Source organism: Phoca vitulina, unplaced genomic scaffold, assembly GCF_004348235.1.
Source record: "Phoca vitulina isolate PV1807 unplaced genomic scaffold, GSC_HSeal_1.0 scaffold104, whole genome shotgun sequence".
In the NCBI taxonomy this organism is placed as follows: Eukaryota; Metazoa; Chordata; class Mammalia; order Carnivora; family Phocidae; genus Phoca; species Phoca vitulina.
This window is the reverse complement of record NW_022589807.1, coordinates 1,285,572-1,311,415: the sequence shown is the minus strand read 5'-3', so window position 1 is coordinate 1,311,415 and position 25,844 is coordinate 1,285,572. Positions and strand designations below refer to the sequence as shown.

The window sequence follows — 25,844 nt, the reverse complement described above, 5'->3', positions numbered from 1 at the left end:
GCTCTGCACCCCACATCTGCTCTGCACCCCGCGTCTGCTCTGCACCCCGCGTCTGCTCTGCACCCCACGTCTGCTCCGCACCCCACGTCTGCTCTGCACCCCGCGTCTGCTCTGCACCCCGGCCCTGCTCTGCACCCCACGTCTGCTCTGCACCACGGGTCTGCTCTGTACCCCGGGCCTGGGCCAGCTGGCCTCAGTTTTCTTATCCATCAGAGACCACACCGGTGTGAGCCCCCATCGCCCACACCCACCAGGAGCCATGCACTGTGAGCAAGAGACAGAGCCCTGCAGACATTCAGGACCCACTGGGTCTAGAAATTGGACCCAGAAGCCACACCCCATGTCCACACCCCACATCCACACCCCATGTCCACACCCTGTGTTCACACTCCAGGTCCACGCTTCTTGTCTACACCCTAGGCCCACACCCCAATTCCACATCCTGCATCTACACCCAGACTCCACACCCCACATCCACCCTGTGTCCACACCCCACGTCCACACATACTCCTGCCTGGCCTGGCCACGGGGATCCCAGGGACACACAAGGAGCTGACCCAGCACACAGGAGTCTGAGGTCAGACTATCAAGCTCAGCCCCACAGACTGGGGCCCTTTCAACAGGTCAGGGGGCAGGTGCACAGTGGAGCGCAGAGGGAATGGCGGCTGAGTTCTAGGCCGGGTGAAGGGAGGGAAATCATCATGCCTGAACCACCCCCCACCCAACAACCCCCTGCTGGTTCCACATGTCTGGAGGCCCCATCGTGCTCTGGAAGGCCCACGCACGAACCCGCATGACAGGTGGGGAGCTGAGGCCCAGGGTCACAGGGCGTGCACGCCAACACCCCTGCCCAGCCCTGGCACCCCTTCTGTACCCCAGGACTCGGGCGTGCAGGTCCCAGCAGAGCCAAGACAGGCTGGCCACTTGCTGCTTTGTGCAGGGAGGCCAGGCTGAAAGGGAGAGAGAGGTGGGGGCGTGGGTCCCTCGTTCTGCCCAGGACACCTCGGGGCTGGCCCTCACCTGGGAGGGCCACCCAGGGCCCGATGCCAGCAGGTCCCCCACGACCGGCGTGTGTCACCGCTCGGGCCCTGACGGCCTGCGCCTAACAGCCCTGACAAGGGCCACCGGATGTGTGGAAACCAAGGTCCAGGAGCGGCCCCCTGGCTGCGCTGTGTGCGAGGACACACCTCCTACCTCCCCATGTCCCAGGCTGCGAGGACCCCGCGGGTCAGAGTGAACTTCTGGGCGGGGAGCACCCAGCCACAGCGGTCCCCCCCACCCGCATGGGGAGGGCCTTTTACTGAAACAGCTCATTTATGTTATTATCCCAAAGTTAAGGCTTTCTCAGTGCCTCCTGAGAAATTACTTGGGAAATCACCCAAAAATCTAAGAGAACAACAGCCACGGGAAAGTCAGAAACGTTCTGCCTGCCCTAAAGCCAGGAGCAAAGACCCACACCCTGGGCAGGCCCCGTCGGCCCGTCGCTGTGCGCACAGAAATGCCCACCTAGCCCCACGTTCGCGGCCCCGGGCGCCAGCAATCAGCGTCTTGCCCGCTGCACCCCACGAGATTCAGTAGGCAGGTGGTCAGAGAAAATCCCAAACGTGCACGTGCCTGAGGGCGGGCACCACGCCACGCCCTCCGAGGAGCCCGGTGAAGGGCCCCCTGAGCCCAAGCACCAATCTCGCCGATTTGGAGGTCACCTCCCTGTGGAGACCACTACTGGGTCAGGACAAGAGCTGGGCTCCCAAGGACTTCTCCGGACAGAGGGACAGGACAGAGGAACAGACGTGGGGCATCAGGGCACCTGAGGCCTCGCCCGTCCTCGCCTCCGTGGGTGTGCGTGCTGGGGCTGCGGGCTGCGCAACAGAGGCTTGGAGGGCCCGGAGGAACAGCTGACTCAGCCTTCTCCATCAAAGGCGGGCATGGGGAGCAGGCCCTAGAGCCGCCCCATACGCCAGGCCCACGCAGGGGTGCAGAGTTACGGGCTGAGGTCCAGTGACAGATCCAGGACAAGGGGCGCTGACAGGCTGAGAGCCAGGCCCGACTTACGGTCCCTGCCGTGTCCTGTCCCTGTATCATCGCATCTGTAGGAGACGGGGAGATGACCCGTGCAGAGACTGTGACCCCGAGGGCTGGGGACCAAGTGAGAGCAGCTGGGGTGCCTGGGGGAGCAGGACAGAGGACAGAGAGGGATAGAGGAGGGGGGGAGGGAGAGAAAGGGAATGGGGTGGGGAGGGGGACAGACAGAGGGAAGGGGGAGGGAGAGGAGGGGAGAGGAGGGAGGGGAGGGGAGGAGCAAGGGGATGGGGAGGGGGGAGGGGACGAGGTGGGGGGAGGGGGAGAGAAGGAGAGAGTGAAGGGGGGAGAAGGACAGAGAGGTGGAATGCAGAGGGAGGAGGGCAAGCCTGGCAGGGAACTGGGGCGGAGGGAGCAGGGCAGGAGCGGGAGGGGCACTGCAGAGCCTCGGGGGAGGACAAGAGCCCCCAGGAGCTCAGTTCTGTCCCAGAATAAGCGCCGCCTCAGCGGCCCAACAACGGCTGCGTTAGTGTGTTCGGCTCTGGTGGCGGCAGCAGCCCCACGGAGGCCACAGCCACCCCAGTCGGGGGCAGGAGCGCAGGGGGCGGAGGCCACCTGAGACGTGGCCTCAGACCCTGCTGACCCTGCCCTCCCTCCCGAGAGCAGCCCAGCTTCCCGGGACCCCAGAAGACGGGGTCAGTAAGGGACTGACTTCCCACAACGTGCAGGCCCCGGGGCCCCACGGTGGCCGTGCCGTGACCGGGGAGGGAGAGCACGGGCCCAGGCCTCACGCCTACAGGAGTAGAGGCCGCCAGCCAGTGACCCGTGTGGGGGGCAGCCCACCCTGGCTGTCAGCGGGGTGAGATGCTCACAGTGCACCCTGGACACAGAACGAGGCCCCACACACCATGGGCCACAGGCCACGGGCCACAGCAGGAGCCAGCCACTGGGGCATGCAGCCATGAAAGCAGTGGGAGTCAGGGAAGTGGACCTGTCACCACGTCATGCCTCAGGCACACACGGTGCTCAGTGCTCAGCATGGCCAGGGTGCTGCTAGGCCACCTTTAATAGAAGAACAAAGTACATCTTTACATGCTGACATGGATCCCAGAGTGGAAAACACACAGTAGAGAACAAGGTATGTATGATTCCACCTGGTGGTGAACCCACAACAAAACTGTGGCTGTTGTGTGCTGCATGTGTGCATGTGTGCATACGTATGTGTACATCCATGTGTGCATGTGTGCATACGTACATCCATGTGTGTGCATGTGTGCATATATATGTGTACATCCATGTGTGCATGTGTACATATGTATGTGTACATCCATGTGTGTGTACATGTGTGCATGAGCTGCATGCGTACGTCGTGCGTGTGTGCATATGTGTGTACATCCATGTGTGTGCATGTGTGCATGTATGTACATCCATATGTGCACATGTGTGCATGAGCAGCATGAGTACGTCGTGCATGTGTACATGTGTGCATGTGTGTACATCCATGCGTGTGTGCATGTGTGCATGTGTACATCCATGCGTGCGCGCATGTGTGCGTGAGCTGCATGCGTACGTCGTGCGTGCGTGCATGTGTACGTGTGTGCATATGTGTGTACATCCATGTGTGCGCATGTGTGCATATGTATGTGTGCATCCATGTGTGCACATGTGTACACATGTGTACATCCATGTATGTGTGCATGTGTGTGCATCCGTGTGTGCGCGTGTGTGCATCCATGTGTGCGCGTGTGCATATGTATGTGTGCATCCATGTGTGTGCTCATCCATGTGTGTGCATATGTGTGCATCCATGTGTGTGCGCATCCACGTGTGTGCGCGTGCGTGCATATGTATGTGTACATCCATGTGTGCACATGTGTGCATATATATGTGTGCATCCATGTGTGTGCGCATGTGTGCATATGTATGTGTACATCCACGTCTGCACATGTGTGCATATGTATGTGTGCATCCATGCGTGTGCGCATGTGTGCATGAGCTGCATGCGTATGTCGTGCATGCGTGCATGTGTACGTGTGTGCATGTGTGTACATCCATATGTGCGCATGTGTGCATGAGCTGCATGAGTACGTCGCGCGTGCGTGCATATGTGCATATGTATGTGTACATCCATGTGTGCGCACATGTGTGCATGAGCTGCATGCGTACGTTGTGCGTGCATATATGTGTACATCCATGTGTGTGTGCATGTGTGCATGTGTGTGTGCATCCATGTGTGCGCATGTGTGCATATGTGTGTGCGTCCATGTGTGTGCGCATGTGTGCATGTGTGTGCATCCATGTGTGTGCACATGTGTGCACATGTGTGTGCATCCATGTGTGTGCATATGTGTGTGCATCCATGTGTGTGCCTATGTATGTGTACATCCATGTGTGCACATGTGTGCATATGTATGTGTGCATATGTATGTGTACATCCACATGTGTGCATATGTATGTGTGCATCCATGCGTGCACATGTGTGCATATGTGTGCATCCATGTGTGCGCGCATGTGTGCATATGTATGTGTGCATCCATGTGTGTGCGCGTGTGTGCATATGTATGTGTACATCCATGTGTGCGCATGTGTGCATGTGTGTGCATGTGTGCATCCATCTGTGTGCGCATGTGTGCATATGTGTACATGCATGTGYGCGCGCATGTGTGCATATGTATGTGTACATCCATGTGTGCACATGTGTGCATATGTATGTGTGCGCATGTGTGCATATGTATGTGTATCCATGTGTGTGCATGTGTGCATGTGTGCGTGCATGCGTGCATATGTATGTGTACATCCATGTGTGCGTATGTATGTGTACATCCATGTGTGTGCGCGCGTGTGCATGAGTTGCATGTGTACGCCGTGTGTGCGTGCATGTGTATGTGTGTGCATGCATGTGCGGTTGCCTTATGAGCATGTGAGTGTGCGCTGTGTGCGTGGCTGCATGCATGAGTGTGTATGTGTGTGCATGCATGTGTGTCTGCATATGTGGGTGCGTGTGTGAATATGCACGTGAGTGTGTGCCATGTGTGCATGCATGAGTGTGTACATGCATATTTGCCTGTGCTCCTGTCTGAGCTCCTTCGACCACTGGCTTGGAAGCCAGTGGTGAGACCTGCGGAGGGAGGTCATGTTTTCAGGGGCACATGCCAAGTGAGGCTGGGGACTGGTTTGATCTGAGCCCCCAGTGACCTGGCATCCGGCACCGAGTCAACCCCACAAAGGTTACAGCTAATGTAAGTGCCATGAGCCCAGTAAGTAGAAAGACAGCAGGTGGAGTGGCGGGGGGGGGGGGGGGAAAAAAAAATGAAAAAAGGGGCCAAGCAGGGGGGACCTGAGGGGGGGGGGGGCACCGCTGACACTTTAGAGGCAGCAATGGGGGTCACAGGCGCCAGCGCAGCCTGTCCTCCAGGGGAGGCCTGGGCTCCCGGCTCCTTGGGCAGAACCCACATCCACACTAGGCGCTGCGAAGCGCTTGCAGCATAAAGGGCTGGGGGCCCGCAGAGGAAGCGGCTCTTCCAAGGTCATCCCGTGGGAATCCCTGCTCTGCCCGCAGCCAGGCAGGGCTTTCCGGAAGCCCAGGGGCAGGACCCTGCCCACAGAGCTCCCCAGGGCTCAGGCTCCCGCCCGGCCTGGACACCCCACACCTCACTGCTCGCGTTTGTGAAGTATGTCCTGAATTACAATTAAATTGCATCGTGGCTTTTCCTATTACTATTGTCAAGAATGTGGATTTAACATAAACCACAACTTCTATAACCCTGTTCTGACATTTATTTATTTTTTAAGTTATAGGAGAAACCTCACAAAAAAATCAAAAAGGAAGTGGGCCCTTCCAGGTGCAGAGGGGAGGGACGGGCACCGCCTGCCCTCCGAGGCTCCCAGGAGCTCAGTGCGGGCAGCAGACCCGTCCCAGCAGCAGGGCCGGGGGGGGGTGGGAGGGGGGCAGGACCCACCGGAAGGCGCCTCCTGACCTACTGCTGCCGCGTCTGCCTTGAGCTATTCCTGGGGCAGGAATTCCACACCTGCACACCTATTCTGAGGCAAAAGGTAGGAAGGCACACAAGCTCAGTGTGCAAGGTGGGTCCTCCGTGATTACTTGAGAGAGCAAACACCAGGAGCAGTGAAACCTCCTGCCAGGAGGTCGGACCCCAGAGCCCTGCTGCTCTCTCATGGCAGAACGGCCCATGGCCACTAAACCTCAGCTCGGCTCGAACACGTGTTTGAGATTCGACAGCTAAGGCCCCCGCACACTAGCTCACCTCCTCCCACCTTTCCCAGGTCCTGGTGCCCCATGGAGAAGGCTGCCTGAGCTGTCCACCCTGCAGGGAGCCTGCTGCAGGGGAGAGGCCAGGCTGGCAGGAGGACACAGGGGAGGCAGGGGCAGGCTGGTGCCTGCACACTGGTCTGAGTGGCCAGGGAGCACGGAAGGCCCGGTGGGGGATCCCCTCCTTGCCAATCACTGGCCACGGTGATTTCCCTCCCTCTTTCTGCCCTCTCCCTCGCCAACCTCACCCCCGGCTTCAGGGCTGCCCCACTCCCCCCACTCCTGCCTGCTGATCTCTGGAGGATGCCCAGACACTGGTCCTTGACACACTTCCACAGGGAGCAGCCATGGGGACACATGGGGACAACTCGGTCGTCACTCAGCTTCGACGCAGTCAGTGGCCACATGTCAGACTCAAGATGGTCCCTGAGACCCTAACTGTGCCAACGACAGCTAAATCCTGAGTACCAGCCACTGGCCCAGGCACCACGTGAGCTTCTCCACGTGACAGGCAAAACCACAGCGTGGGAAGCGACATGCCCCAGGTCACACACAGGGAGCAGTCTTTCCCAAACACGGGCACGGGTGACATGCGTGGGCCCACTCAGGATTCCACGGGCCAGCCACTGTCCATCCAGTTTGCTGATTCCACCCTGAGAGCCTCAGGCCCCATGTGCAAGGGAGACTGAGGCCCAGAGAAGCCTGAGCTGGCCAGGACCCCATAGGAGGAGGAAATGGAAAGTGGGTGGGGATGGGCACACCAGGCCCTGGAGCCTCTGCAGCTTCCGGTCGGCCAAGGACCCACCGTTCAGGGGGAGCAGAGGAGGCACAGTGACGGGGTGGGGGACAGAGAGGACCAGACCCCTGACGCAGCCGGGCTCCCAGAGAACAAGTCACAAAGAGGACTGGAAAGAAAAAGGAGGGAACGGCAGGCCTGACCCAGCCAGAGAGCCGGCCCCCCCGCATACTTGCATGGGCTGACGGGACACCTGCCATGATCCAGGCCTCACTCCCTCCTGGAGGGTGGCCAGTCTGGGGACTCGGTGCCCTGGGACCCCCGAGGGTCACAGAGGCTGTGTGGCTCCCACATGGCCCTCGTGAGGATCTGGCCACAGAACAATGATGGGGCTCTGGGGATCCAGGTGAAGTCTGTCTGCTGAGTCCAACATACAGATTCTTGGGAAAAAAACAATGTGATTATTGTCAGAAGCCACTAGGCTTTGGGGTGACTATTACACGGCCACAGATAACCAGGACCACAGGGAGGAACTGGATGCTCAGAAGAGACAAAACAGGCTCTGAAACACAAAAAACAACTGTTCTCCCAGCCCTTGCTGGTGGGACAGGTGAGTTCCAGAGGGGCTGCGAGTATAACCACAGCAGTGTGTCTGGCACACAGGATGTGTGTGGACAGGAAGACGAAGGCAGCTTCTGGCTTGTCATAGCCACTGTCACCATCACCCTCATCGTCACCACCATCATCACCATCCTCATCACCATCATTGTCATCACCACCATCATCATCACCATCACCATCACCATCACCACCATCATCACCATCACCACCATCATCACCATCACCATCATCATCACCACCACCACCGTCACCATCATCATTGTCACCATCACCATCACCACCATCATCACCACCATCATCACCACTATCATCATCATCACCACCATCATCACCATCATCATCACCACCATCACCATCATCACCATCATGATCACCATCATCACCATCACCACCATCATCACCATCCTCATCACCATCACCATCATCATCACCATCCTCATCACCATCACCATCATCATCACCATCATCATCACCATCACCACCATCATCATCATCACCATCATCACCATCCTCATCACCATCATCATCACCATCATCACCATCATGGTCACCATATCACCATCACCACCATCATCATCATCACCATCATCACTGTCACGATCACCCTCATTGTCACTATCACCACCATCATCACCATCATCATCACCCTCATCATCACCATCATCATCACCATCCTCATCACCATCACCACCATCATCACTACCATCCTCATCACCATCATCACCATCACCACCACCATCACCATCATCATCACCGTCATCATCACCACCACCATCATCATCACCATCATCACCACCATCATCATCACCCTCATCGTCACCATCATCATCACCATCCTCATCACCATCACCATCATCTTCACCATCATAACCATCGTCATCATCACCCAAGGGCCCAAGTCACTCATGTGGACTTAACGGAAACAATGCACTCCTAAGGGCTGCCTTCTTAAAACCTTACTCCTAAAGCATTTAAAAGCATAAAACCACACCTGCAGGTTTAGTTTAACTAGGTGTTTGGTGGAAAGAAGTAAGCAGGTCACACAGGCTTGTGGCTCTAATCACCCAAGGTCACCTCAGGGCTGCCTCTGGGCCTCAAGGGAACCTGGCCCTTCTCACACTCCACAGAGATGCAGCCCAGTGGGACACCTCCCCATGGTTCTCCAAGGGTGCCCTGTCACCAGCCTCATGGATGCAAGGATCCAAATAATTCCAAACAATGAAGAGCAGCACCAGGAGTGAAAAATACCAAGTACTCAAACCAATGACTGCTTTCTGCACAGTCCTACGTGCCTCAGGGAAACCTTAGTCCACGTGTGGACTACATGTCAAAGATGTAGTAAATAGAAGGAAGGCTGGGGGGGGCAGGGGTTGTGGGAAAAAACACAAAACTATGTCTGCCTGACCAGTGATTCAAGTCATGACTTTAAGTAGACACTTTACAGAAAAAACATAAATGGCTTTTAAACACGGAAGGAGATGCAACAGCACTTGTAGTAAGACATGCAACCCAACTGTGAGAAGGTTTCCACCCATCGGCTGCCCAGCCTGGGGGATGCAGGGGACCTGGCAGCCTGACACACGGACAAGCGCCCTCATGTGTCCTCAGCAGAACACACTGGCACAGCCTCTAAAGTGGGAGCTGCTGACACAGAAAGTGCACATGCCCTCGTCTGTGATCCTCCCCGCAAAACGCCCAGGGACACAGGCGCAGGTGTGGACTGGGCACTTACAGCAGCAGCAACCAGGTGTCCATCCACGGAAAACTCAGGTTTAATGCCAAGAAGTACAGACTCTACCCTCGCTGACCCAGAACAATCTCCGGGATATACTGTTCAGCAAAGGGCATACGTTGCAGTAAAGGTATATGGTGCACACCCATCTTTTGTTGGGTATTGTTTGGAAACGCATAAACATGTTCCTCTGTGACCAGAAACCTGACCCCAGTGACCATCTCTCAAGGACTGGTGGTCAGCAGGCAGGCGACAGACTTGTCACTGGAGACAAATATTTGACTATTAATTTTTTTGCTATGTGTGCATATTATTATCCCCCTTCAAAATTTTTAAAGAACTGTAATCACAATAAACCGATTTAACTCAAAGCAAAGCTTTTTGAATTTTTTTATATATACAGACTTTTAAAAAATACTCTTCTGACTCTAAAAAACGTATCTGTAGAGAATGCAGATCAAAGACAGTGCTGATCCATGCTCATGGTGAGTGGCCAAAACCTTCTGAGAGCAGCTTTAAGTGGGCAAGAAGTTAAGGCTCCTGCGGTTTCAGAGACGAATGAGACTCTTGGCAAAACTCCACCCTGTCCGGCCTCTCATCTGTGAGATGGAGACACTGAGCCCAAGCGTGGACAGTAGGCCCACTGAGCCCACAGTCACACCTTCTACAAATCACGGGTGGTGCTGTTCTGGGGCCCCAAGGGAGGAGGGAGGCAAAAACTCTGGAGATCACAGGTCTCCACGAGAGTAGGTCCCCAGAGACCAACCATGTCTCCCCATAGTGGGGACCTGGGAGTTATCTAGAACAACCCGCCAAACAGGCCCTGACTGTGCATGGGGCCAGAGCATAGGTTGGGGACAGAGGGCTGGCCCCCACTCAGCCCAGCAAGGAGCGTAGAGAAGAGCCTGGTGGCCCAAGGGCAGTACAGGCCCACGGGGCACCTTGTGGATGCACACGGAGTGCTGTCATATCCCCTGACTTTTCAAGACAATCAGGAAATGCACATTTCTAGGTGAAACCTCTGGATTTTTCTATATCACAGCCAATGCAACTGTTTGTGAAAACCCTGCATGGACCAGCATCATGAGCCCAACAGCCATGCTGGCCGGCAGTTTGCAACCTCTGGCCCTCTTCCCCCGGGAGTCACCTGAGCAGCATGTCCCCGCCTTGCCCACCTGAGGCTCCCTCCACTGCCTGGCCTCACCAGTCTCTGAGGCCTTCAAGTACTCCCTCCACGGCTGGGCCTCAGTGGTGATGTCCATGGTGCAGCTCTCCTCCCCGGCCAACCCAGGGTCTGCACACACCCTGACCAAGAGGCTGTCTAGCAGCCTGGGGACCACATCTGTCCTAGGAGATTCCAGGCCTCGCCTCTCTGGGACATCTGCCTGCAGAACCAAGATCAGAGGTGGTGTCCAGTCACCGGTGTCCTGGTCCCCCCAGACCTCAGCAGCATCAGGACAGCTGGAGCAGGGGGAGGAGGCTGGCCCTGGCACTCCCCCTTGGGGCCTCCCTCAGCATCCCTGTCTACAAACTACAGTGAGAAAACCTGACCAGCAGCCCTCTGGGAGCAGCAGAGACAAAAAACCTCACAAACCAAAGTATCCAACAGGGGAGCTGTTAGGTCAGTACCCACCTAACAGATCGTTATGTACCCAAATGTTTTATACTGTAATATGAGGAAAAAGCACACCAACTCATCCAGGAGAGGGGCAAATGTGTAGAGAGGTTATAAGTTAGCACCTCTAAACGGTGGCATATAAGGGGGACAGTTTTCTTGCCTTTAAAATAGTTATTTGCAACAAAGAAAATTACAAAACAAAAAAATTACATGGCATACAAGATAAAAATACAGGTCTGAAGAGACAGAGAAAGCATAAGAACCCAGGTATAGCAGAGATCGCAGAATGATCAGATCAGAAATCTAGAAGAACCAGGATAATTATGCTGAGGGCTTTAATGGAAAAGGTGGACAGCATGTGAGAACAGATGAGTAGTATAAATAGAAGATGGAAACTCGGGGCGCTTGGGTGGCTCAGTCGTTAAGCGTCTGCCTTCGGCTCAGGTCATGATCCCAGGGTCCTGGGACCAAGCCCCGCATCGGGCTCCCTGCTCCGCGGGAAGCCTGCTTCTCCCTCTCCCACTCCCCTTGCTTGTGTTCCCTCTCTCGCCGTGTCTCTCTCTGTCAAATAAATAAAATCTTTAAAAAAAAAAAAAAAAAGAAGAAGATGGAAACTCAAAGAAGGAAACAAGAGGAAATCCAGAAATCAAAAACAGCAACAAAAAAAATGCCTTCGTGGGGCTCATCGCTAGACTGGGCAAGGCCAAGCTAGGAATCTGTGAGCTTGAAGGGACGCCTGGGTGACTCAGTCAGTGAAGTGTCTGACTGTTGGTTTTGGCTCAGGTCATGATCTCAGGGCCATGGGATCGCAGGGTCTGTACTCAGTGGGGAGTCTGCTTGTGATTCTCTCTCTCTCTCCTTTTGCCCCTCCCCCACTCATCACACTCACTCTCTATCTCTTTCTCTCTCTCAAATAAATAAATAAACCCCTAAAAAACAGAATCTGTGAACTTGAAGATAGGTCAACAGAAAATTCCAAAACTGGAGAGCAAAGCGGAAAAAGACAGAAAAACATGGAACAGAATATCCAAGGACTGTGGGACAACTATAAAGGAGTAACATATGTGGACGGCAAGGCCTGAAGAGACAAAAGAGAGAGGAAATGAGGACAGATTGAAATCATAATGGCTGAGCATTTTCCAAAATTAATGACAGACCCCAAACCCAGATCCAGGAAGCTCAAAGAACAGCAAGCAGGATAAATGCCAAACAAATGTACACCTCAGCAAATCACACTCAAACTGCAGAAAATCAAAAACAAAGACAAAATCTTGAAAATAAAAAGAGCCATGGGGGGGGAAATATCTTATCTACAGAAGAGCAAGAGTAAGAATTACAGCAAACTTCTCCTTAGAAACCATGCAAACAGGAAGAGTGGAGTGGAAACATTTATAGTTTTGAAAGAAAAAAAATACCAACCTAGAATTTTGTATCCTAAAAAGTTATCCTTCAGAAGTGAAAAAGAAACAAAGACTTTCTCAGACAAACAACTGAGGGAATTTGTCACCAGTAGGACAGCCTTGGAAGAAATGTTAAAGAAATACATTCAGAGAGAAGGAAAGAATATAGGTCACAAATTTGGATCTTCATAAAGAAAAGAAGAGTGTTAGAGAAGCATAAATTAAGGAAACATAAAATATTTTATTTTTCTTATTTTTACTGATATAACAGATAATAGTTTGTGTAAAACAAAATAACAACAATGTACTTGATTATAGCTTAGAAATAAATGACATGAATGACAGCACTTGTATAAGGGACAGAGGAAGGACCTGGGAATGCTGTGTGGAGCTTGCACTGTCCTTAATAGTGTATTCACAAGGGGGCCTGGCTTAGCCATAAGTATATATATATGGCAAATGCAAGGGCAACTGCTAAAAAAAAGTTAAAAAAGAAGTATTATTGATATGCTAGAAGAGAAGAAAAAAATGAAATCATGCAAAATGCTCAATCAAAACCAGAGAAGGCAAAAAAATTGCAGAAGACAAAAAAAAAAGAACAGGAGCACCAAATAGAAAACAGAAACTAATATGGTAGATATTAATCCAGCATTATCAGTGATCACCTTAAACACCAGTGGTCTAAAATACAAATTAAAAGACAGAGACTATAAGATTGAGGAAAAAAGCAAGACTCTACAATACACTATCAAAAATCTGCTTTAAATATAAAAATATATAGACTAAAACCTGCTTTAAATATAAAAAAATATATACACTAAAAGTAAAGGCACAGTGTGGGGAAAGGGGAAGGGAAATTCTCTGCATTTTCTACACAATTCTGCTGTGAACCTAAAACTGCTTTAAAAAAAGGGGGGGTCTATTAAAAAAATAAAAATAAAAAGGTTTTAACTGGGGGAAAAGTAAAAGGATGAAGAAAGTTATACCATGCTTATGCTAATCAAAAGAAAGCCAAGTAACCATATTAATTTCAGACAAAGTAAACTTTGGAGCAAGAAAAATAACTGGGATAGAGGGGGAAATTATATAATGATAAAGGGGTTAATTTTCCAAGAAGACATTAAAATCCTTAATGTGTATGCCCCTAATAACAGAGCATCAAACTATATAAGGCAAAAACCAATAGAACTGCAAGGAGAAACAGACAAAGACACTACTATACTGGCAACTTCCACATCCTTTATAAACAATTAACAGATTTCAGCATACAAAAATCAGGAAGGACATAGTTGAACTGAACACCATCAATCAACTAGATCTAATTGATATTTATAGACTACTTCATCCAACAAAAGCAGAATAAACATTCCTCTCAAGCTCACAGAGAACATTCGCCCAAAAAAGATCACATTCTGAGCCATAAAACACCTTAACAAATTTAAAAGAAACTGTTTAAAAGATACAGTCACACCACAATGGAATTAGACTAGAAATCAATAACAAAATGGTATCTAGAAAACTCTAAAACACTTGGAAATTAAATGACACACTTCTAAATGACACAGACTCAAAGAAGTTTGAGGAGAAATCTTAAAATATTTTTAACTAAATGGAAATGAAATAGTTATCAAGATTTGTGGGATGCACTGAAAGCAGTGCTTAGAGCGTGATTTATACCACTGAATGCATATGTTACAAAAGAACATCTAAAACCAATCATCTCCACTTCCACCTGAGGAAACTAGAAAAAGAAAAGAAAATCCAAAGTAAGCAGAACACATAATGAAAATTAGAGCAGAAATCAATGAAATTGAAGACAGCAAATAAATAGAGAAAAGTCAAGGAAAGCAAAAGAAGATCCTTTGAAAAAATCAGTACACTGATATGCCTCTATCTAAGTTAACAGAAAAAGAGAGAAGACATAAATTACTAATATCAGAAATGAGAGAGGGGCCATCACTACAGATCCCACAAACATTAAAAGCACAGTAAAGGAATATTATGAACAACTCTATGCCCACACATTTAATAACCTAGATGAAAAAAAAATCTAGTCCTTCAAAGATTCAATCTACTGAAAACTCACACAATGAGAGATAATCTAATTAGTATACATCTATAAAAGAAATTGAATCAATAATTAATAAATTTCCAAAACAGAAAATACCAAGCCCAGTGGGTTCACTGATGAATTTTACCAAATATTTAAGAAAGTTATTATACCAATTTTCTATAATTTCTTCCAGGAATTAAAAGTAGAGGAAATACTTCCTAACTCATTTTATGAAGCCAGCATTACCTTAATACCAAAGCCAAACAAATGTATTATAAGAAAGGAAAATTGCAGACCAATACCTCTCATAAACATAGAAGCAAAAAATTCTTCTACAAAACATTAGGAAATCGGGGCGCCTGGGTGGCTTGGTGGGTTAAGCATCTGCCTTCGGCTCAGATCATGATCCCAGGGTCCTGGGATCGAGCCCCACATCTGGCTCCCTGCTCTGCGGGGAGCCTGCTTCTCCCTCTCCCCTCTGTTAGTGCTCTCTCTCTCTTGCTATCTCTATCTCCCAAATAAATGAATAAAATCTTTAAAAAAAATAGAAGCAAATCAAATTTAACAGTGTATTAAAAAAATTATACACCACGACCAATAGTGATTGATTCCAGGTATGCAAGCCTGGTTCAATACTCAAAAATCAGTTAATGCAATCCACCACCACGTAAGCAGGGTAGAGAAGAAAAATAATATGATCATATCCATAGGTGCAAAAAAAAGTATTTGACAAAATCCAACATTCCTTCATGATAAAAATTCACAGCAAACTAGAAACAGAGGGGAACTCCCTCTACTCCCTCCCTCTCTTTGTTCTAAAGAGCCAAGCTCTACAAAACTTATAGCTAACACTATACTTAATATGAGAAACTAGATGTTTTTCCAGTAAGATCAGGAACAAGTCAAGGATGTCCACTCTCACCATTCCTATTTAACATTGTATTGGAAGCTGTAGCTAATGAAATAAGATAGGAAAAGGGAAAAAAAAGATATGCAGATTGGGAAGGAAGAAATAAAACTGTGTTTATTTGCAAATGACATGAGTATCTATGCAGGAAATCCCAAGCAATCAACAAAAGAACTCCTGGAGCCATAAGTGATCATAGCAAGTTTGTAGGATACAAGGTTAGTACACAAAAGTAAATTGCTTTTCTCATACACCAGCAATGAACATTGGAATTTAAAATTAAAAAACACATACCATTTACGTTAACATTCAAAAATATGAAATGTTTAGATATAAATCTAACAAAATACGTGCGAGACCTTCATGAGAAGAACTACAAAACTCTGATGAAACAAATCACAGAACTAAATAAATGGAGCGGTGTTCCATGTTCATGGACAGGAAAACTCAATATTGTCAAGATGTCAGCTCTTCCCAACTTCATCTGTAGATCCAATGCGATTCCAATTAAAATTCCAATCAAGGGGCGCCTGGGTGGTTCAGTTGGTTAAGCATCTGCCTTCGGCTCAGGTCATGATCCCAGCATCCTGGGATCAAGCCCTGCAGCGGGGAGCCTGCTTCTCCCTCTGCTGCGCCCCCTGCTTGTGCTCTCTCTCTCTCTCTCCCTATGTCAAATAAATAAATAAAATCTTTAAAAAAATAAAATAAAAATAAATAAAATTCCATGAATGTCAACAAACTGATTCTGAAATTTATATGGAGAGATAAAGACCCAGAACAGCCAACAGAAAACTGAAGGAAAAGAACAAAGCTGGAGGACTGACACTACCCAACTTCAAGACTTACTAGAAAGCTACAGTAATCAAGACAGTGGGGTTTTGATGAGAGAACAGACAAACAGATCAATGTAAAAGAATGGAGAGCCCAGAAATAAACCCCCATAAGTACAGTCGACTGACCTCTGACAAAGGAGCAAAGGCAGTGCAATGGAGGAAGATGGTGCCAGAACAACTGGACATACACACACATGCACACACAGCACACACACTGGAACAACTGGACATACACATGCAAACACGCACACACATGTACACACACTGGAAATGGACATTCCCATGCACACTCACACGCATGCACACACACTGGAACAACCAGACATCCACACATATGTGTGCATGCACACACAAAGAATGAAAACATAGATCTAATAGCTTTACAAAAATTAACTCAAATGAATCCTAGACCTAAATGTAAAATGCAAAACGATCAATCTCCTAGAAAATGACACAGGAGAAAATCTGAGTGTGCTGATGCCTTTTTAGGTACAAACACCAAAGACATGATCCATGAAGGAAAAAACTGATAACCTGAACTTGACTGAAATTTTTTTAAACTTCTGCTCCGTGAAAGACACTTTTAAGTGAATGAAAAAATAAGCCACAGACTAAGCGAAAATCTTGGCAAAACATATACCTGGTAAATGACTAGTAAGTATACACACAGCGATAAGAAAACTAACAACCCAATTTAAAAATGAGCAAAGGATCTATAGACACCTCACCAGAGAAGACATACGGGCGGCAGATAAGCGCATGAGAAGATGCTCCACATCCCGCGTCATCAGGGAAATGCAAATTATAACAAGATTCCACTGCACGCCTACTACAACGGCCAAAATCCAGGGCACTGACAAGACCAAGTGCTGGCGAGGACGTGGAGTGGCAAGAGCCCAGTCATGGCTGCAGGGAACGCAGACCCACGCTGCAGCTTCACAAGACAGCTTGGCGGCTTCGTACGAGACCAAACACAGGTCATGATCCCAGGGTCCTGGGACTGAGCCCTATGTAGGGCTCCCTGGTCAGCGGAGAGTCTGCTTCTCCCTCTCCATCGGCCCCTCCCCCCTGCATCGGTCCCTCCCCCCTGCTCCTCCCCCCTCCCTGTGGACTTGTCACGAAGGACAATGCATCCGTCCAGGCTCATCAGGCCGATGGAGAAGGACTCAGGCCAATGGAGGTCCCTCTCCATCGGCTCCTCCCCCCTGCTCTCTCTCTCTCAAATAAATAAATAAAATCTTAAAAAAAAAAACAAAAAACTAAACACACTGTTACCATTGGATCCACCAAGCAAACCCTAGGTGTTGACCCAAATGAGCTAAAAACTTAACTCTACACAAAATCCTGCACATGGATGTTTACAGCAGCTTTATTCATAATCGCCAAAACTTGGAAGCATCCAAGGCGTCCTTCAGTGGGTGGTGGACAAATAAACTGTGGTCCATCCAGACAAGGAAACATTACTCAGCACTAAAAAGAAATGCGCTATTAAGTCATGAGAAGATGTGGAGGAACCTTAAATGCACATCACTAAGTGAAAGAAGCCAACCTGAAAAGGCTGCATGATTCCAACTGCATGACATTCTGGGAAAGAAAACCATGGAGCCAGTGAAAAGATGCTGCCAGGGGTTGGGGGACAGGGAGGGACGAAGAGGCAAAGCACAGAGGATTTCTAGGGAGTGAAAGTACTCTGTGTAACATCAGCTTCAAATCCCACAGGACACACACAGCAGGAGTGAAGCCCAAAGTCGACCGTGGACTCGTCACGAAGGACAACGCATCGGTCCAGGCTCATCAGTCAGGGCAGACGTACCTGGGCAAGGCGTGCGCAACAGGCCGCGGGTGCTGAAGGGTTCCGCGGGACCCTCCGCACTTTCCTCTCCATCTTCCTGTAATCCAAAACCACTCTAAAAGTCTATTTTTTTTTAATCAGAATGGAAAAGTTCCACATACGTCTTTGAGAATCATGAGGGTTCTTGTGCTGGAGAAAAGCTGCCAAAACAGGAAAACCGTATGATGGGAACGCTAATAAAGCCTATGGCAACAACATCTGTCACGGATACCACTTGAAGCAAGTACATGACGAGCCCGCGGAGGGAGGGGCGGGCGCGAGAGGCCCAAGCTTCGGGAGGCTCAGTGCTGCTCAACTTCAGAACCTCGCAGACACAGAGAAACGCCGGGCTTGGAAAGTAAGGCCCCCTGCTCCCCCACAAGCCCACCCCGCCCCAGGATTCCTGGACACCTCAGCCGCCCACCACCGCCCACCATCCACCTCTTGGTCTGATCCCTGGAGCACCATCTGCCTTCTCCCACCTCAGAGGGCTCTCCTCATCTCGAGGTCCTCCCCTCGGGGCTCCCCCGCCCCCACATCTGCTCCCCGGGTCAGGGCTGGGGTGTCCTCCCAGTCAGCAGAAATGTCCCCTTGGCCAGTGGGTGTCCAGGTGGACCATGAACAGCCGGGCAGAGTCCTGTGAATCCTGTGCGTGCAGGCCAGCCCACCCTGGACCCGGCCATGTGTCGCTGGGGCCCATCAGGACCACAAGCAGCAGAGGGCTGGGGGTCCAGAGGTGGCCGGCCTGCAGCCTGCAGGTGCCGACTAACGAGGTGACTGGAGCTGGGCTCAAAGCTGGGCGCGTGTGCCGGGCCCACGCACAGCCCCCTGGCGAGGCCGCCTGAGGGGCGTTCCTGCAGGACCAGGACAGGCTCCAGGAGAAGGCCGGCCTGAGGGCGGGGAAGGCTTCCTTCTCCGGGCAGGTGTGCAGGTAAGGGCGGGCTGGACAAAGGTGCAGGGTCCTGGCCCAGGACAGGCCAGCAGGGACTCAGGGAGCACCCCACATGCCCCAGCTCAGGCTGCGGGTTGCCACTTGAGTCTGCGGATTATGGGGGCATCCCGGGCCCCAGGAGGTAGGCCCTGCAAGCAAACCTCTAGCAGCGGGAGCAGTCCCCAGAAGCTGAGGTGACGGCTGGCCTGGGGAAGCCGAAGTGACAGTCCATGACCTCAGCTGTGTGGACAGGAGGAATCCAGCATCAGCAGCATTCGGGGGGGGGGTCATGGCCCCTCAAAAACACCTACAGGACACACTGTGTCCACTGCCTGTGAACGCCCAGCTAGGAGCTAACTGTCCCTACCCTTCGCTGGCCAGCCAAGCACCGACAGGCCCTGGGGGGGGCGGGGAGGCAGGTATGCAGAGCTGGGCTGGGCCCCCCCCTTTGCCAGGTGACCCAGGGCACGAACGCCGGGGAGGCAGCAGACCTGGGCATCCGTACCCACTCGGCTCCCTTCCTCGGCTCCCTTCCCACATGTGCGCCCCCACCAGTCCACACGACACAGGGGTTCCCTCCCTGATGAAGAAGCCCAGGCTCTGGGGCATCTAGGAGGCTCTGTCCCCCAGGCCCCACCAGTCTGTCCCAGCACTACAGCACCTGAGCGGCAGCATCGCGGGACAAGAGCCACCCAAGGAGCCTGGGACCCAAACCCTCTCCGCTGAGACTCTGCCTCAAACACACGCTCCCAAGAATGTAGGACGACGTTTCCCGGTGCTTCTGGGGCCCCCAGGGCCCACACGGGAGGCCTGATGGGGGCTACCACCAACCAAGGGACTCCTGGGCAGCATGACCTGGAAATCTGAGGCCAGGGGAAAATGGGAAACGATCGCAACCTGGGGACACGTCTCTGGCTGTGCGTCCTGCAGGCCGGGTCCAGGGCAGCCCCGCGGGTGGGGGTGCGCTGCTGGGCCTCATTCCCCACGAGGCTGGTGGAAGCCTCCTCGCAGTCCCTCCACCTCCGCAACTGTGGCCACGGGCCAGACCCCGGAAGGCCTGGTCGGGCAGGCACGGAAGCCGGGTGGCCCAGGCTGGCTGCGGCACTGCGCTGGGGCGGGACTGCGAGCCCGCGAGCTCGGGCTCGGGCGGGAGGGGCCCTGGGGGGCCGTCCCAGAGCAGCCCGCCCCCGGGAAGTGACACTGAGGGGCAGGTGCGCCACAGACCACGCTCCCCAGCTCAAATTTCCAAACTGAGGAGATGATCTCTCTCCCTTTCCCGAGGGAAAGCAGGACTAAGCCCTCAGCACGTCACAGAGCCATCTCACAGAGAACACAAAGTCCTTTTAAATGACCGCGGGGGCGGGGGGCACTCACAGTCAACGACAGAAATGATCAGACAAACCTGCAAACACAAGAACTTCTGGAAATGAACAAGGACACTAAAATCTAAAACTCCATAGGCAACAAATTAGACACATTTGTTTAATACTGCCGTTCAGAGAGGGTGGACCAGAGTCTTCCGGAATGCACACACAGCACAATGTAAAGCTGCTCTGGGGGAGCCGTGGAGAGGGGCCTCGGCCAGCTCCACTCCCGGAGGTGCATGCTGGGCAAGACGCCCGAAAGAGGTAGCTCGAGACGCGCTCGGTGCATCTCCCACCACGTGCGTTAACCAGGCCCCGGGTCCCATCACCAGAGAGCCCAGCGCCTGGACGGCCCAGGACGCAAAGTCCCTTCCCCCCACAGAAGCAGCACGTGGGCCTTGCTCACGCCCTCCCCACGTGCTGTGCTGGGCTCCCTGGGCACAGCCCCACCCTCTGGGTCCTCTCAGGGCCAGGCAGACCCTCCTGCCAGCACACAGCTACCCCTCAGAAGTGCCACGCAGGGGCGCCTGGTGGCTCAGTCGTTAAGCGTCTGCCTTCGGCTCAGGTCATGATCCCAGGGTCCTGGGATCGAGTCCCGCATCGGGCTCCTTGCTCAGTGGGGAGTCTGCTTCTCTCTCTCCCTCTGCTGCTCCCCCTGCTTGTGCTCTCTCTGACAAATAAATAAATAAAAATCTTTAAAAAAATAAGTAAAAAATAAAAAATAAAAGAATTAAAAAAAAAAAGTGCCAAGCAACCCCAAACACGGACTCTGTATGTCCAGAGTTGGCTACTTTCTCCTTTACCACATCAGCACCCTGAAGACTCACGGGACCCTCTTTTGTGCGTGAAGGGTGGGCCCCCTCCCAGACTGCCGTGGTGCACGCCTTGGTGCGGTGCAGGGAAGGTGAGGTGCGGGCCGACCATCAGCCGCCCTCAAACAGCGAGCACGGCGCTCCCCTTGCTGGGCTGTGGACACCACTCTCCTCGCCCCACCACCGCTTGCTCACTTGCAATTAGTGTGAACGGGCCTGGGTCCCTCTGGGGTACGCTGCTAGGAGGGGCCCGCTCCGGGGGTGCACGGCCATCCCCAGTGAGGCCAGCACTGCCCTGGGCCTGAGCACGGGCCCACCCTCCCCTTGGGAGCCCCTGCAGGGCACGGGGACAGGTGTTGACAGCCGAGGTGTCCAACGGTGTCGGCCCACCCGGCCTACGCCGAGGGGCGAACAGGCTACAGAATAACACGTACAAAGAACACGCACAGTAAAACCAGTTTCCAAGGGCACAGGTGCAAACACACAACAAAGATGGGGGGGCTCATGTGGGACCCCCAGTGCTGTGGGGGCAGGGCGAGGCCAACAGGACGGCACCAGATGCAGCTTCCCAGGGACATACCCTCCTGTGTCACCTGGAAGCGACCCCAAGCCCCCTGCACAGGGGCCGCTGCCCTGGGCATCTCCGGGGCTCCGGTGGCCGAGAGCACACCTGGGCAGCATCCTCCAGAGGCCACCTGGGCCAGCCTCGGGCCCTGAAACAAGCCCAACACCTGAGCGCCAGACAAGCCAGCCTCAAGGGGCCCTGCGCTGGGCGGCCCGAGGAGGCACACCTCCTCTCGACCCTGTTAGCACGCTGCCATGTTTCCTTCAGGCGTGTTTGGTCTTCACTAACGCACACCAGCTCTGACTCGCACTTTTTGTTCCATCGAAAGTCACAGCGGAAACACTTTCCCGTGAACCCACCGCTGAACCCGCCACTCCCTGCGCATACACCGGGGTCCACTTCACCATCCCCCGACCTGCTTTTCTGACAGTCTGGGGTCCTTCATGTATTACATCAACGTTCAAAACGTCTCTCTACGTTTCTGAAACCTGCTCCAGTGGACTTTTAGCAGATGTTCCAGATAAAGGGCACGGTCCCTTTAAGAACCAGAAGCAGGTTTTGGAGCGTCTGCTCCAGCAGTTTCTAGGGAAACCTGGTGCAGCTGCAGAGCAGATGCCTCTGCCGGGAGCTCTGGGGATTGCAGCCCTCTGTCCCCTAAAGCCCTCAGAGACCCACAACGGGCTGGGAAGACAAGTCTGACCAGAGAGCAAAAGCAGTCAAGGTCATATTAACAGAAACAGGACTCCAGAGCAAGGGAGGTGAGGCCCGGTCCTCAGTCCCCACCGCACCCCTGGGGGCAGCAGCCTGGAGGGTGTGTGGGGTGGCCCTGGTGGCCAGCTCTGTGCTTGACAGCAGGGAGCAGCCCTCAAGTGACAGGTGGCATGGTCCCCGGGGCTGCTGCATCTGGAGGAGCAGAAACCAGTGCACCTGGAGGTCCTGTCCCGCTGGAACATCCCAGGATCTGCTCTTTGCCGTTTGTTTTTAACCACACGTGACAAGAAAAGCAAAGACTGGGATATGGAAACCTGGAGGGCCTTGACCCAGAACCCCCAGCAAACCCCCAGCAGCTACAACTGGGTGTGGGGCCTGGAGCAGGGACGACCCAGCACGGGCACCTCAGCAGCGGCCGGGAGCTCAGGGAGGACACGGACTGCGCCCAGCCGCCTCCAGCCCAGCGGTGTGTTTGGAACACCGAGCACCAGTGTCCATCTGTAACTCGGGGACCCTGCCTGGCTCACGGAGCGGACGGTCCCAGGAGTGAGAGGAGACACACACCGGCTGCCTCCTCCTGCCCCACCACCTCACGCCAAGCGGCCACAGCAGCCCGCTGCAGACAGACGCCCGCCACACGGGAGATGTCCTGCGCAGGGCTCGGGGGCCCTCCCCCAAGGTCAGCACCAAACATGGGGGTTCCAGCCCTTCTGCGAGGACACCCCAAGGTCTGGAAACAGCGCCGGCTGAGAGAGGGGCAGACAGCTGTGCAGCCCCCCCTCCCGTGGGAAAGAGGGGGCTTGGGGCTGGTGCTCCCCAGGCCCGCTCACATACCCCACTCTAGGGCGGCGACACCTGCCCCGAGGCAGAGCCTGGGACCCAGGCTGCTCTCTTGTTGGCTTTTCCGAGGACTTTCCAAAGACCAGTCTAATTACATCCTTCTTTTCCAAACAGCAGATTGAAATCTAATAAACAACACAAGTTTGGGATCTGGAAGAATCCTTGAAGGGGGAAGCATCACAGCCCTGTGTGGTAGCCCGTGTCATCAGCGCCATGCGCAGCGGGCTCACATCCATGCCCCAGCAACCGCCGCCATCAGGCTGCCCGCGTCGGGGCGAGGGCACAGCTGGTGGGTGTGAAGGTGCCTGGGGGGGCACACGAGAGTCGGGGGCACAGCTCCTCAGTGGTGCACAAACCACAAAGGGTCTTTGGTGTCAGGATCACGGCACAAAGGGGTCGGCGTGAGAGCCAGCTTGGGATCAGGAGGCCGGGGAGGCTGGACGGGGGGCAGGCGGGGAGGACCAGGACAGGGAGTGGCTGCCGAGGGAGCTGTGACCAGGGCAGGGTGGTGACACGTGGTGCTGACGGGGAAACTGAGCCAGGGGTACGCACAATCTCTACCACGTCTGCAATTTTTCTGTAAGCCTAAAACAAGTCTAAATTAAAAAGTTTACAGGGAAAAAAACACAAATGAGGCCTGATCTCACAACAGGCCTCAAAAGGAAAGAAGAGGGGCTATTTAGTAAACAGGCAAGCTTTCAACCCCTGCCAGCCCTGGAGGTCTGGGGGGCTCCGGGCCGGGCGACAGGAGGCGGGAGGGACGGGAACGCCCCGTCCATCTGGGGAAGGCTCCCTCTCTTTTCACTTCTCAGGTCCTGCTCTCTCTGGCTTCGTGGGAAAGCGCGGGGCCACTGAGGAAACCCCACAGTCGCAGGGAGGGGAGGCTCAGGGGGCGTGGGCCCCAGGACGGGCAGCTGCAGACCGATGGCACGGCGGGAGAACACACTGGGCACAGATAGGACAGCGCGCCCTCCACACAGGAGTGAGGCACACTGCCTTCCAGACTGAACTGACCACGACAGAAAGGGTCAGGCAACAGTGGCCCAGAGAGCAGGGGGATCTGCACAAGGCACCTGCCCGTTTTACAATCTGCAACACTGTCTGTACCCTTCGAGCCCGCCCTTCCGTCATGGAACTTGTCCGACAGGCGCAGTTGCACAGGCAGGTGACTGTAGACACCAGGACATTCCCTGAGCAAAGCTGGGGGAGCTCAAGGCGAGAAGCAAGCTGAATGTCAACCAGGAGGCCAGCGGACGGGGCACAGACAGGACGGGCCCCCGTGGCCGAGCCCGCGTGGCCGGAGCGCGAGAAGGGGCGTCCGGCACGGCAGCGGCCCCGGGCGCCTGTGGACTGAGGGGCGGGGGGCGGCGGTGCGTCCTGCACAAACAGGAGTCCCGCTCGCGTCCCCAAGAAGCTGGAACCCGGCCGGTTTCTAGGAGGAGGCAAGTTTTCATGACGTACTCTCCGTTTTAAAACACCACGTGCTAGTGTTGCATTTGCAAATCCAACCCCTTGACCATTTTTAAATAAATAAAAGCAAGTATTCCTTATCACGCTAAATAAACATAAAAAAGTCAGAAGCTCCGATTCCCACCTGAGGAAGTTCCCTGCCGCCCGCCCCCCCGGGGCCCGCGTGTGCCCCAGCGTGTCCCCACACCTGGAGGCAGGCACCCCGGGACGGGACAGAGGCCGAGTGGTGCTCCGCACGCGGCTCAGCGAGCAGGGCCTGCCCGCGCGCTCAGAGCCAAGCCTCCCCCGCACACACTATCTCTCCACATGTGCCCTGTCTGGGGTCAGTTTCCAGTATTTAGGGTCTTTTCTCAGCCTGACCCCGGCTCTGCCTGCCTCCTGCTCCAAGCCTTCACCCAACGCTGGAGGCGGGGACCACAGGGCGCCCTGCCGGCCCCCCAACACCCGCAGACCGGTCTACAGGGGCTCGTGGCCGTGGGGGAGGGAGAACGTGCTGGGAGCAGCGGGGGACCACGGGGTGGACAGGGCAGGCGGGCAGGCAGCCCCCCCAGACTGCCGGCCACAGGGGCCCCTGAAGTGAATGCTGCCAGTCACGGCTGGCATTGCCCTCCGGGAACCCAGAAATTTTACAGTCCGGGGAGGGGAGACGGGAGGGGACACAGCGCTCGCCCGCTGGCCGAGGTCAGGCACAAAGCACCTGTCCTCTGGGCAGGAGCCAGGTGAGAGGCCCTCGGAGCCGCAGTCCCGCACCCAGCTGCTGAGATATGGCACCGCCCGTAGACGCGAGGTCCTGCCTCTGCCTCACGCACCCCCGCCCCGGGCGGGTCACCCACACTCCCACCTCGGCATCCCGGGCCTGGGCCCAAAACGCACACGTCTGATCCCGGCACCACAAGCAGGCCGCACAGACGGCGGGGGCCCAGGCAGCCGGGTGCCCTGGAGAGCCCGTGCCCGCACCCGCGCCAGGCCGCCGGGGGGCGCTGGAGAGCCCCGTGCCCGCACCAGCACCAGGCCGCCGGGGGGCGCTGGAGAGCCCGTGCCCGCACCCATGCCAGGCCGCCAAGGGGCGCTGGAGAGCCCCACACCCGCACCAGCACCAGGCCGCCGGGGGGCGCTGGAGAGTCCGTGCCC

General features: G+C 53.9%; 1 protein-coding gene across 1 annotated transcript in view; it reads right to left on the bottom strand.

Annotated features, from left to right (window-relative positions):
* The window catches only part of PHF2 (PHD finger protein 2), a 77,177-nt gene extending 51,414 nt beyond the window's left edge, over positions 1-25,763 (bottom strand). The window contains exons 1-2 of the mRNA XM_032397819.1: positions 25,604-25,763; positions 19,849-20,092 (exon numbers count right to left, since the gene is read on the bottom strand). Of these exons, the coding sequence (XP_032253710.1) occupies positions 19,849-20,092; positions 25,604-25,763 (404 nt within the window). The remainder of the gene's footprint in view (positions 1-19,848; positions 20,093-25,603) is intronic.
* Between the last annotated feature and the right edge of the window lie 81 nt (positions 25,764-25,844).